The sequence below is a fragment of the Suricata suricatta genome, chromosome 7, assembly GCF_006229205.1.
Source record: "Suricata suricatta isolate VVHF042 chromosome 7, meerkat_22Aug2017_6uvM2_HiC, whole genome shotgun sequence".
Taxonomy (NCBI): Eukaryota; Metazoa; Chordata; class Mammalia; order Carnivora; family Herpestidae; genus Suricata; species Suricata suricatta.
Window position 1 is genome coordinate 61384738 of NC_043706.1, and position 14102 is coordinate 61398839.

Below are 14102 nucleotides of genomic sequence, written 5' to 3' on the forward strand. Positions count from 1 at the left end.
TATATTTCCATTTCTTCTTTCTGGGTGGATGGCAGGATTACACTTCTGATTCCCTTAATATTAGCACATGTCATTCACTTGTTATGGTCAGTGGATTGAGAATACAAGTAGTCATGTGTTATTCCTGGGGAGAAGTCTGTAAGAAACTAATCTTGTTGCCTTGCCCCTGAAACATAACAGAGGCTCTATCAGTATGATCCTGGAGTGAGAGTAACATGCACAGAATGTGTACCAACCCAGTGGACACGTAGCATGACCAAGAAATAAACTTTTATTGATTGAGGTCATTAAATTTGGGGGTTGTTACTCAACATGAATTAGCCCATCCTGGCTGATGTTTCCTGATATGAATAATGGTTATAAGATTTACCTCAAAGAGTTGTTGTGAGAATTACTAACCCACAGCAAAGGATTAAGAAGCAGTGGCTCGGGGAGCCTGGGTGGCTCAGTCACTTAAACATCCAGCTTCTGCTTAGGTCATGCTTGTGAGTGTTGGGCTCTATGCTGATAGCTCAGACTTGGAGCCTGCTTTTGATTCCGTGTCTCCCTCTCTCTGCCCTCCCCTACTTGTACTTTGTCTCTCTCCCTCTCAAATATAAACATTAAAAAAAAAAAAGAAAAAAAGAAAGCAGTGGCTCTTATTACTATTACCCCCCTTCTGCCAGCTGTCTGTATCTACCATTCTTATCAGACATTCCAGCTACAAACTCATACATGGCTCACTCTTGTCCATTTCACTCCACCCATAATTCTTCATTGCTCTACCGACCTACACCCCCACCCCCACTTTCCAATGCCTTTTCTTTGTCTTCTGTGACCAGAAGACCAGATTCAATTTGGTCGAACTCTCTAAACCTGTTTCTTATCTTTTGTTCTCCAAATGGGACAGAATTCATTTTATCTTATTTAAAAAATTTTATTTATTTTGAGAGAGAGAGAAGGGGAGGGGCAGAGAGAAGAGGAGAGAGAGAGAATTCCAAGCAGGCTCTGAACTGTCAGCATAGAGCCTGACGTGGCACTTGAACCCACGAACTGTGAGATCATGACCTGAGCCACAACCAAGAGTTAGATGCTTAAATGATTGAGCTACCCAGGCACCTCTGGAGACAGAATTTTAGAGTTAAAAGGGACATCACTTCTCTAAGAATCTGCAGAAACAGATCTTCGACCTCCCTCTCCAGCCATCAAATATCCATAAACACCTTGCCATCTGGACTTCATTGATACAAGTTACTTCTTCCCAGAGAGCTATGTACTCTAGGTCACTAGGTACTCCTTTTTTTTTTTTTTTTTTAAGGTCTTAGCATTCATTTCCTAAGGACACCAAATCATCTGTGGCCTCAAAAGAACCTGTAGTCATTTAATTGCTCTGACCTCACCTCTCACACACAGATTTTGGACACTCACCTATTCTCTGCAGTTTACTGTAGCCATGCTTTCTACCCCTGTTCCTATATTTTCTTCTCCCCACCCTTTCTAACTATCCTCAACCCTCCCTCAACATTTTGCTGAAACACCAGATAGTTGCAGTCCCTGGCAAGTATCGCCAGCTGATTTCTCTTCTGTTGCTTCTGGGCTAAAGGAAAACAATAAACTGTACAGACCCCATGACTACATGCTTTGTGTTATCTGAAACTGAAATAATTGGCTTTTCTGGACACTTGGCATTAGTGCTCACTCTTATTTCTCAGAAACCTCTCTTACCATGGCCTCTGGTTCTCTTCTGGACATACTTTACCTCTCATTTTAAAGGTTCACCTTTCTCTCTCCACTTATCATTTAACTGGAAATCCCTAGAGTTTTGTCCCTGGGACTATTTTCTTTTTTTGTCTACGTGTCTACATGTCTCTAGAGGAGTCTTATTTACCCTTATGGCTTCTATGACCATTTAAAAGTAGATGACTCCCAAATGGTTTTCCCTAGCACTTCTCTCTAGAGCTTTAGAAGTAGATATGCAATATCCTATTAGACATACGGAGGTGGATATCCTATGGAAATGTCCTTCAGGAAACACCTTTTCCCCTCTAATCCCAAAACTGTACCATCCCTCTATCTTGATCTGAGATGTCATCACCATTTACCTGTCTCCCAACTTAGAAACCTTGGTGTTATTCTCACCTCCTTTCTCTCAACCCCCACATACAGTCAGCTGCCAAATCTTGCTGCTTCTAATTTTAAAACATCATTTGACTTTGTTTCTTCCAAACTCTATACTACTGGCTTAAAATAGGCCTTCAGCATATCTTCTTTGGACTTATTGCAACAGCCTTGTAATTTGTTTCCCTGACCCCTGACAATATTTCTCCCCTCCCATAGTCTCCAACCTACCATTATAGTTATAAAACAAAGCTAACCAAGTCTTTTCTCTGTGTGAAAGCTTCTGGCTCCATATGCCCACGGGGTAAAGTTCACACTAGGTAGTCTGGCTGTAAATTGCTTTACCTCCTTACTCCATTCTATCTCTTCTCCATGTTTCCTTTCCTGCCTTCGTGTTCTCTGTGCATATCCTAGGTTTCTATTGCCTCATATTCTCACTACTTCCAGCACAAAACCATGTTTTCAGAAGTCTATGTTTAAATGCATATATATACATACACACACACACATATATATATATATATATATATATATATATATATAATATTTTTTTCAGGTTATTTCTTTTCCTCCTCTTCATCTGTATTCACTTGAAAAATTCCTACAGGTGTTGGGGTGCCTGGGTGGCTCAGTTGGTTGAGCGTCTGACTTCGGCTCAGGTCATGATCTCACAGTTCATGGGTTTGAGCCCTGCATCAGGCTCTGTCCTGACAGCTAGCTCAGCCTGGAGCCTGTCTTCAGATTCTGTGTCTCCCTCTCTCTCTGACCCTCCCCTGCTCACACTGTCTCTCTCTCTCTCTCTCAAAAATAAAAAAAACATTTTTTAAAAAAGAAAAATTCCTATAAGTGTTAACATCTCGTTTAAGCTCATGTACTCTGTGAAGCCTTCCCCAATTCTTCCAGGCTATTAATGCTCTGTTCCTTTTGTTCCCAGAGCACTTTATATTTGCTTCAGATTTTACTGTGTGACTTTTAATTTTTCTACTTATGTGTTTGCACCTTACATTAGACTGTAAGTTTTTCATTGTCAGAGAACTTAATAGAAGTTGTTCAATAAATAATCATGGATTAATGCAACATTGTTTTCCTCCCAAGGTGTTTTTGGTATCAGTCTCTTCTTTTTATTTTTTGTTTAATTTTTAATGTTTATTTATTATTTTTGAGAGAGAAAGCGAGCAAGAGACAGAGTGTGAGTGGGGGGAGAGGTAGAGAGAGGGAGACACAGAATCAAAAGCAGGCCTAGGCTCCAAGCTGTCAGCACAGAGCCTGACGCGGACTTGAACCCACAGACAACCTGATCATGACCTGAGCTGAAGTTGGACACTTAACTGACTGAGCCACCCAGGTGCCCCTCTTCTTTTTCATTCTTTCTATTACATCCCTAATAAACAGTCAACTCAAACTTAGATTTTTAATAGCCTCCAGGATGACCATCTAAAGAAGCATCATTCAATGATATAAACACCAGCTACATGTGGCAATTGAGCACTTGAGATGTAGTTAGTCCAAGTTGAAGCAAGCTCTAAATATAAAATACACATTGGATTTTGAAAACAGTAGGAAAACAAGAATGTAAAGTATCTCAGTAAGAATTTTTAACTTTATTTTAACAATTACTCATATGTTGAAATGATAGTATTTTGGATATACTGGATTCAATAAGATATATTATTTAAATAAATTTTTCCTGAGTCTTTTTTTTCTATTTTTAAATGTGGTTACTAGAAAATTTAAAAGTATATATGTGGTGTGCATTATATTTCCTTTAGATATCGCTGTGCCCCTTTAATCATGTGAATCATTTCTTGGTGGTAACCCTGTCTTCTGCCATTTTTTTTCCCCTTAATCCTTGCAGAATCTCTTGGGAGGGGAAAAATGGTATCTGTTTACCGGTTTTGTTGGACTAACTTTCCCCAAACATCCCTTTGTTTCATGCTACTGTCCTACTTGAAGAGTCTGCAGGTTTTCTGTTGTCAGTTGCATCAAGGCCACATTGCTTTGCCTGGTTCCTCAAACATTTCATTCTATTGCACTTCACTTACCCAGCCTTATCTCTTACTCATCTTAAGTAGTACCTTTGACCTTTAGTCTGTGGTCAAAGATCCTTGCAGTCTGTGCTTTTTGGGAATGATTCTTTTGCTCTGTATTTCCTTCCTTGGCCCCCCATTTAAATCAAGCCAGTCATTAAGATGTGACTTAAAACTTTTACCTCCCACATGTTTTTTTTCTGTTTATTGGAACTCACTCTGATATCTACTAGTTATTTGTCAGAGACACACAGTTTAAGCTCTGATTTGTTCAATTACTCAGCATCTTCACTGATATCACCATTCAGTTGAATTCCACAAACATTTTTGAGATCCTGTGCCAAGAACAGGGATAGGTGAGTATGAGGGTCACCTTTATGCAGGGCCTATGCTAGGAATTGGCCCTGTAGAAAAGTATAAGACACAGGCCTTATCTCATTGTCTTTCTTAGCATCTGCTCCACCATAAGCAAGGGCCATGTTTATTCTGATTACAAAAGCTTCATATGAGAAATTGCCAATATGCCACGATATGCCAAAGTAGTCAAATAGCCTCACACAGGGTTCAAATCCCATTAAATCCAGATTGGGGAACTCTGGGTTCTAATTAAGTGTGTTCTTTCCCTAGTTTTTCATGAATTAAAGAACACTGTTTATACAGCTTCTTGTTAAAGTGACATCACCCAGTATTTGCCTCCTTGGTCATACTTTATCCTCCTGATGAAAGGCCTTGTTTTCAGGTGTTTTAGACTGTGGAGCCAGACTACTTTGGATTTGAATCTCAACTCCTCCACTGGATAGCTCCATAACCTGGGCAAGTAACATAACTCCTCCATACCTCATTTTCCACATCTGTATAATGAGAATAACGTTATCACAGGATTGTGATAAGGGTTAATGAGTTCATAGTTTTTGGCATAGGGTAACCACTCCATGTCAGTCCTTAATACATGTCACTACCAGACTATTTCTCTGGGACTGTTTTGACTATTTTATTCCATGTGTGTCTCTATCTTCTAGTAGAGTGCCTGTTTCAAAACTGCAGGTGAATAAACATGGAATGAATAAATGAAGGCTCTCAATCACTTTTATTTATGCATTTCCAATGTTCTGCAAGTTAAGTGCAAAGGCAAGGAAGCAAGTCAAAGTCACCTCCTTGTAAAGGTCTTTCTTCACCCGGTTTCACCTGAGGGTCCCCTGGGACAATTTGATCTCCAAGGCGGGGAAGCCCACAGCGGGCAGCGCTAAGTACCTTCCCGGGATCACCTTGGAATGGCCCAGGGCAGACAGCCCTGGCGTGCCAGTTTCCCGGGAAGTTCGGCGCATGCGCAGCGCGTCAGGCGCCTGGGTTCCTTCCTGCGGCGCCACCCGGAAGCCTCAGCTCAGTCTGCCCCTCCCCCTCCCTCGCCGGCTCTGGCTGTGCGTGCGGGGCTGGCCCGGCGAGGAGGCGGGACACGTCGGCGCTGCCACCGTCGCCGCCGCCCCTCCTCCTCCTGTTCCAGCTGCCGCTGCCGCCGCTTCCTGGGCTGAGTCCGCCCGCGGTCCCGGCGGCTCCAGGTGTGTTCGCCCCGCCCAGCTCCTGCCTGAGTCCGCCGCCGCGGTAGCTGCCCCGGGCTTCCCTCCGCGCTTCCGAGATGGCGACGCGCTCCTGCCGGGAGAAGGCTCAGAAGCTGAACGAGCAGCACCAGCTCATCTTGTCCAAGCTGCTGAGGGAGGAGGACAACAAGTACTGCGCCGACTGCGAGGCCAAAGGTAGCGCGGACGTCGCCGCTCCTAGTCCGGGCCTCCTGCGGCCGGTGACCTTCCCGTCGCCGCGGCGCCCGGGGCCCGAGCGGACGCCGCGGCTGCGCCCGGCCGGCCCGGGCCCTTGAGGGAGGGCGGGCGCAGGCTGGAGTCGCCCCTCACCTCCGCCAGACGCGGTGGCGAGGTCAGGCCCGTGGGCGCCGGCACTGGTCCCGGCCCCCTCTCCTCCCCAGCCCCGGGGCAGAGCCGTGCCCGCGTCGCGTTGCTCAGACCCTCCAGAGGGCCGGGGTCAGAACCGGGCCGGGAGCACGGAACGGGGCGACGGCTTGGCCAGTGCTTAGAGTTAAAGGGTTGCCCTCTACCCGCCTCAGCTCGCAGGTACATCCGTGGGTGGGGCCACCCTTAGTCTTGGTCTCCGCCTCGACTCTTTTCCCGCGACCACGTCCTCCCTCTCGGGGCTCCGAGGCTCGGTAACCCAGGTGGAGCCCCACCTGCCTGCCCACCTGACGGCTTTGTACCGGCCTTTGGCTTCTTCCTCAGGAAGAGTATGGTGATCCTGTTTGCTGGATTGGAGTTTTACTGAGTGAAACCATTGGGGAGGGGTCTTTAATAGTAGTAGTAGTAGTAGTGATAACTGTTTTTCATTTGGATATAAGCCAGAAGGAAGAGGACTTTCATTACCTTAGTCCCTTGGACAGTGGGCTTATTATGTTCCTGAAGGTTTTAATAATTAGATTGTCGCTGACCAGTTGGTTTGGGAGAAAATGTGGACACTGGTTTGTGTGGCCCTTAGACATTAAAAGGGCATTTTTTAAAGATCCAGAGGTGAAAAAAACCTATTTTTAGTTTGTTGGTTGGAGGGCTTCTGCCTCAGCCTTTGACGTAGATCCACTGTTTTTAGCCTATCTGTTTGGGTTTGGAGATCTAATTTATATTTAATGTCTTGTAAGTAATCTCATGAGAAAAATGCTTCAGATTTTTAAAAACAAACCTGTCATGTGTTTAGGAAAAGATCTTGCTTATTTGTAAATTCGTTTGTTTATTCGGTGAGAAATAGGTAGTTCTCCAGAGCAGGAGTCAGGCTTGAGAATATCATTTAAGATTTTTGTTATTGGACCTAGACTTTCTTGAAGCTTTACTGTTCTGACTCAGTGTTGTATAAATGAGGCACGGTTCAGTGGGCTGCTGTTGTTTGGTTAGACTCAGCCACACAGCATCAGGAAGTCGCTACCATAACAGGTACTGGCTTACTGGAAGATCATGTGGGAATACTGTAACTAGACCATTTTATGAAGCACTTTTCATATAGTAACTTGACTCACCCAAGCTTATATTTATTTTGTGTAACCTTTCAGGTGATGAGTTAAAAATGCCTGATTATTGTAGTAAAACTTACTTACCTGATACTGATTATGTGTGTGGATTTTGGGGGAATGCTCTTTGTTGTTGAGGCTCAATTATTCATCACTGTGCTAGTACAACACTGAAAAACAGGGGGCCTTGGACAGTGAAAAATGGCTACACTTTGGGTAATAAGCTACATGCTTAAAAAGAGATGCTAGTATATTTTAAATCTATTCATTAAAAAATGAATAGTAACAGTTTTAGTAAGTACCTTCATTAGGTATAGAAATAATTGAAAAATAATGTTTGTTTAAATTTTGTCACTACCAAAGTACTTTCTAAAATCAGATTTTCACTAATGCTTCCTAAAGTAATTTATAGGTTTTTAAAAAGCCATTTTTTGCCACATGGTAACATTTTCATTTCCATCTTTTTTTTCATTTTTAAAAATGTTTTATTTATTTTTGAGAGAGAGGGAGAGTCAGAGCATGAGCATGGGAGGGACAGCGAGAGGGGGAGATACAGAATCTGAAGGAGGCTCCAGGCTCTGAGCTGTCAGCACAGAGCCTGACGCGGGGCTCAAACCCACAAACCGTTGAGATCATAACCTGAGCTGAAGTCAGACACTTAACTGACAGAGCCACCCAGGTGCTCTGTCATTTTGAAGTGAGGAGAGGAGAATCATGTACTTTTTAAATTAGGACAAATATTTTAATCTGAGGAAAAGGGAGCATTGGTTTTGCTCAGTATTTGTATTGCCACTGAGGTCCATAGATTATATATTGAATAAATGTTTTTAGTTGTGGTTTTGTTTGATCTTCTGTTTCTGGGTTTGTTTTTGAGAAATGGAGAAAGTGAGAGAAGAAAGAGAGTATCAAGAGTTTGAGGATGCAATGTGAAGGGCATGGACTCTGGTCGTGATTTAGGAAGATCATAATTTTTTTCCTTGTTGCAACTAAATCTTGAATGAAATTAAATTGATCTAATTTTTTAAATGTTTATTTATTTTTGAGAGAGAGAGAGACAGACAGACAGACAGAGCATGAGCCGTGGAGGGGCAGAGAGAGAGGGAGACACGGAACCAGAAGCAGGCTCCAGGCTTCAGGCTGTCAGCACAGAGCCTGACATGGGGCTTGAACTCAGCGAACTCTGAGATCATGACCTGAGCTAAAGTTGGAGGCTTAATCGACTAAGGCTCCCCTTAAATTGACTTTCTAAATTATTTCATTGTTATATCTTGATCTTCCAGGAAAAAATATCACAGTTAAGTTTAATTAGTTTAATTAGACTTGATCTCATAGTTGTATTACTTGAAAAATTTGACATGATTGGGCTGTTGATATAATTAAATATATTTTGTGCAAGTTTTGAGTCTTTGGTGTGGTTGAATCCCATTATAGAACTCTCTTAGTAGAGTTCTTAGCTTGTTAAATGATTTGGGATTCATTATTACACATGCGAGATGACATAGTAAATAGAGATAGTGAAATTCTTATTCAGTGTATTTTTAAAAGATATGTGAAGGGTCTTATTTTACAGCTTAGCTATTATAAAGAGGTCCATACTGTATATATGTATTAATGTTTTCCTCACTGTTTAATAAACTACATCAAGCTTTTTATGTATTTTGAAGCTATTTCCTAGTTAGCTCAATTTTCTTTTGAAAAATACTTCCTCCACTGCTCTTTGAGAACATGTACCAAAGGCTAAAGTTAAAGTGTAGGGCTAAAGATTACCCTATTCTTTTGACTTGTAATAGTTTGCAGAATTATATCAGTTGGATTTTGACATTTTCTTACTGAGTCACCAGTGTGTGTTTCCTGAATTGACATTATTTAAGAAGTAAGGAAGGAGAAAAGGATGGCTTAGGTGACAGTTTCCTGCTCTTGATCCTACACTTACTAGACCTTTTGAGCAACTGGAGAATAAAAACAGGCAGATGGAGCTGCCCTTCCTCTCCTTGGCCTCATTGGTGACTCTGTGGGAGTTTTAACACAGTTCTATTGGTTACGAGTTGGTGGCACTTTATGGAGCAGTGAGGATTTAGAGCCCCTAGCCAATCTAAAGTTTATTTTATAGTATTTGAAATTTCATCCATGGTGAATTATAGCTTTGATTCTGACCATGTATAAGTTGGCATGAAAATGTTGTCTCTTGCCCAGTAAGTTTTGGGGTAGTCAGAAACATAAGGTTTTTGAACCCTTAGAGATTGTTTTGTTCCACCTGTCTGCTTTTAAGAGGTTAAGTTCCTTGCCCAGATCAAGTATTTATTTCTTCATTCCATGAATCTTGACTTGAGGGAATACTGCTAAGCCTGTATTGGATTACGGAGCTAAACAAATTTGTGAGACCTAAGGAGTTGGTTCAAAGAGGACCGCATTTTTGCAAATGAATAATTCCAAAACAGTGTACCAAGTGTATTAATAGCGGTTGTAAGAAGTTCCTCCCTCTATACTTATTTTAGCTACTGTCCCCATCGCATCTGACTTTTGTCCACTGGTTGTCTTCATGGTTCCTAGACTGCTGCCTCAAGGCCTTTCTTTGCACATGCTGTTCTTTCTGCCTGTGAAGCTAACAGTTTTTTGCCTGATCAGTTTTACATATCATCCCCTTTCTGCTTAAATGTCTCTTGAAGGGAAATGATTCTCCCTGATTTCCTATATTAGATTAGACTTCCCTTTATATATGTAAGACACATCCTGAATGTTCTATTACACTTAACTACAATTGTAATTAAACATTACTTGGGTATTTACTGGGTGGTCTATATCCCCGTTGGATTATAGCTGTAAGAGAGAAGAGACCTTGTTTGTCTAACTTAGGCTTGCGTCCCCTGCCCTCTTTACACAACGGGTGACGTGGTAGGTTTAGTGTGACTCAACAAATATCTTTTGAATGAATGAATGTGAATGAGTACAGAGAGCCGAGGGCAGTCAGTAGGGTATGTAGAAATGAGTTCACGTGTAGGCATGTGGAGTAACTCTGTTGGGAAGTATTTACAGGAGTCCTTTTTGAGCTAGGTTCAGAAGATGGAGTGGGATTTTAGCAGATGGAGAAGGAATTAAAGGACATAGTTAGCTGCACATGCAAGATGCAGGTATATAAAATAACTTAAGAGGTTTCAATATGGACTTTTTTGGGTAAGCTTTCTCTAAGCATGATCAGATTTGATGGTGGCAGGTCAGGAAGAACTGAAATGGTGAGAGATTCCAGGCTCATCACTTACTTATTACAATAGTCCAAGAAAGAGTGTAAGGACATGAACTCACTTAATGTTGGGGTACAGGGCAGGAAACCGGACAGCTGTAGCTATTTTAAGGAACAGGGTGTTTACATTGGAAGCTCTGGAGGAACACAAATTGGGAACCATTACTGGACTTCTGGTTTCATGACCACATACTATTACCACTGCTACTGTTACCACCACTGCTGGGGCTGCTTCTCATGGGTGAGACTGGGAAGCTGATGGGAGAATTAGGACTGTGGTTACTGCAGCCGTTCAATGTCTGTTAGACATTTTTGTTAGCTGCCCTTACTATAGGAAGAAGGCCTTTGCTGAACTTGTGTCTTCCACATGCAAGTAACTGGCAGACTGATGTCCAACACTTTGCCTTCAAGGGAGTTTATTTTTTTTATTTTTATTTTTTTTAAGCTTTCTAACCTTTTCAAAAAGTAGAAAAATGAAGAGAAGGTTGTGAAACCTAGTCCAAGAGTCCACTACAGGCAGCAAAGATGGAGAACATTTTTCATGAAGGGTGTAATATTTAAGAGTTCTTATATAAGCCCATTCTAAAGTAATTCATGCTAAGAAGTAAAGTTCACTTAAGGAACTAATGTTTATAATGATGCTTGTAGGATAAATTTACACCAACAAAATCTTTGATTATAATTCACCTAAAGAGACCTGCAAATCTGAAAATTCCCTCAAAATGCTAACCTTCAGGTTTGATTGGTTCGTTGTTTTTATAATTCTGCTGATCTTGAAATTTTCTCTGATGATTATGTGTAGAGCCTGGTGTCAGAGCCGGGATAGAAAGCACTGGTCTCTCTCTGACTTACCAGTTTAAAACTTGGGCTGCATGTTTCCCCCTTCCTTTTATTGCCTCCCAGTTCTTTTTCTTGGTCATTTTTTTAAAAGATTAAAATACTCTTATTACTTTGATTTCATAGATTAATGACACATATGTTTTTATGTTAAGGATTAAGGAAACATAATTCTTGCTGTACAAGATATATAAATAACCCTATTGACATATGAGGATTTGAACCCATGCTCTCTTTAAGATAAAGTCAAATATTTGACATTCTAATTACATATTTTATAAACTCAAGCTTTTTCCTTCTGCTAATAGTCTTTCCATTTTATAAGAGAAGGTCAAAGAAAGTTGGAGGTTGTTTTGTTTGTTGATGGCCTTATATTCTGACCACTGTAAAGAATTGATTTAATAGGTATATAATTTTGTTGGTAAATCAGTGTTTTCTGGGCACTGCAAAGATTAAGTGTCATGTCAGATACTATTGTGTGTTCTAAAAAGTTTTGGGTATGGTCCACAGACTAGTTGGGGACTTCAGCAGACATGAGACAATGATGTGTTAAATTGTAACTCTAAGTCTATGTGTAGACTGTAGAGTCATTAAAAGTTTAGTGATGGGAAAAATCACTATGACTTGGAGAAGGTTAGAAGTTAAAAAAAAAAAAGGCAAATAATAATATACCCGTATACACAGAAGTTATATAGTGCTTTCTTCTTGCTAGGCAGTGTTGGGAACATTTGACATCTATTATTTAATCCTCAAAACAGATCTTTGAGTTAGGTAATTTTATTATTCCTTCTTACAAATGAGGAAACTGAGGCACATAGAACTTAAGTTTCATAAGGTTGTACAGCCAAGACGTGGTAGAGCCAGGGATTTCTTCATGAAAAGAAAAAAATTTTGGATGGCTACTATATTTTTGGCATTCTAGGAACTGGGGATGAAGCAGGGAATAGGTGGATAAGGTCCAAGCTCTACAAGATCTATTAGTCTGTTAGTCTGTTGCAAGCAGGCCTGACTTGAGAAGTGGAGCCTTGGTTGGCATCAGGGAACTTGGATTGGGGGAGGGTCTCACTACTGTAAGTGATAAGAGTCAGTCACTGTGCCTAAGCTGTACAGTGTGGTTTATGCTAAATGCCTCCTTTCCTTCTGGGAGTCTGGAATTTCCATAGTACTAGGTAAGGGTGCCTATGTGACCAAGCCTACCCCCCACCTCCAAGCACTGAGTCTCTACTGAACTTCCCTGGTTAGCAATATTTCACACTTGTCGAACATCATTGCTAATACAGTTAACTGTGTTTAGTGCAACTCCAGGGGAAGGGGACACCTGGACATTTAAATGTGCCTGTTTTCTTGTAAACTTTGCTCCGTGTACATTTTCTCTTTGCTAATTATGCTTGGTATCCTTCTATTTTCTGTAGTAATAAGTAAATTACAGTTATAAATACAACTGTATTTTAAGACTTGTGAGTGTTTTTAGCAAATCACCTAACCTGAGGGTGGTCTTGGGAACCTCCCAGCATATTTGATAATATATATTTTCGTCCAGTACAGGATACAGGACATGTTTGAGTGTCAGTGTATTTTGGCTATCTCTAGAACCTAACCTACCAGCAGGGGTACAGCCCAGAGGAGCGAGTATTAGCATTAGAGGAAATTCTGACTTTCCTGTGATGATGTGGAAGTAGGAATCTGGACTGTAGAGTAGGATTTGAACTTAGAGCTACTAACTGCATGTTTGATGGCATGAGACATGTGTCTTTGCAGTTGAAATTTTGTGATAGAAGAGACGATTGTTGGGAAGAGACTATGTATAACCATAAAGCTGACAATGTATTTCTCAGAGAGATTATTGCCAAATATGTTCGAGCATGGACGGTGTCTTTGTCTTAAACTCCTTGCTTTTAATTTTTTTTTAATGTTTAGTTTTTGAGAGAGAGAATGTGCAGGTTAGTGGCAGAGAAAGATACACACAGAATCTGAAGCAGGCTCCAGGCTCTGAGTTGTCAGCACAGAGCCAGACAACCTGGGGATCAAACTCATGAATCTCGAGATCATGACCTGAGCTGAAGTTGGACGCTTAACCAACTAAGCCACCCAGGAGCCCCATAGTCTCTTTGCTTTTAATAGGAGAACCACTATAACTTCAAAATACTAACATAAACAAAACAGAATTTTCTTCTGATCACTAAGCTTTATTCTACAAGTTGAATCCTTAAAAAAATTTTTTTTAACGTTTATTTATTTTTGAGAGAGAGACACACACAGAGCATGGTCAGAGAGAGGGAGACACAGACTCAGAAGCAGGCTCCAGCCTTTGAGCTATTAGCACAGAGCCTGATGTGGGGCTCGAACTCATGAACTATGAGATCATGACCTGAGCTGAAGTCAGGTCTGACTCACGGTGACCGACTTAGTCACCCAGGTGCCCCTTTACAAGTTGAATCTTTTGAGGCGTCCTTTAGGGGTGTGTGTGTGTGTGTGTGTGTGTGTGTGTGTGTGTTGGTTTTTGGTCTTCCAGGTAGCTGCTTTGTTTTCTTTTTCTGCAGTTCTGTTTTTAGGTCAGATATGGATCTATATTGGCTTTTTTTGTGTGTGTGTGATTATGTTCTTTTTTTTTAATGTTTTATTTTATTTTATTTTTTTAATATAATACAATTTATTTTTTTAACATATGCAATTATTTTCCATCATTTACAATACAGTAGTTACAATGACACTCCAAACAGAAAAGCAAAGTAGAAAATCAAAACCCCAACTTCTATTTCATGTAATTAGACTTATACAGAAATTAGAAGGTTATGTAACAACTAGGTAATCACCTAATTTCACAGTTATCTGAAGTGGCAATCGTTAT

General features: G+C 41.0%; 1 protein-coding gene across 1 annotated transcript in view; it reads left to right on the forward strand.

The window, feature by feature from the left end:
- The first annotated feature begins 5616 nt into the window (after positions 1-5616).
- SMAP1 (small ArfGAP 1) overlaps positions 5617-14102 on the forward strand; it is a 183076-nt gene continuing 174590 nt past the window's right edge. The window contains exon 1 of the mRNA XM_029943467.1: positions 5617-5875. Coding sequence (XP_029799327.1) covers positions 5758-5875 — 118 coding nt within the window. The 5' untranslated portion in view covers positions 5617-5757. The remainder of the gene's footprint in view (positions 5876-14102) is intronic.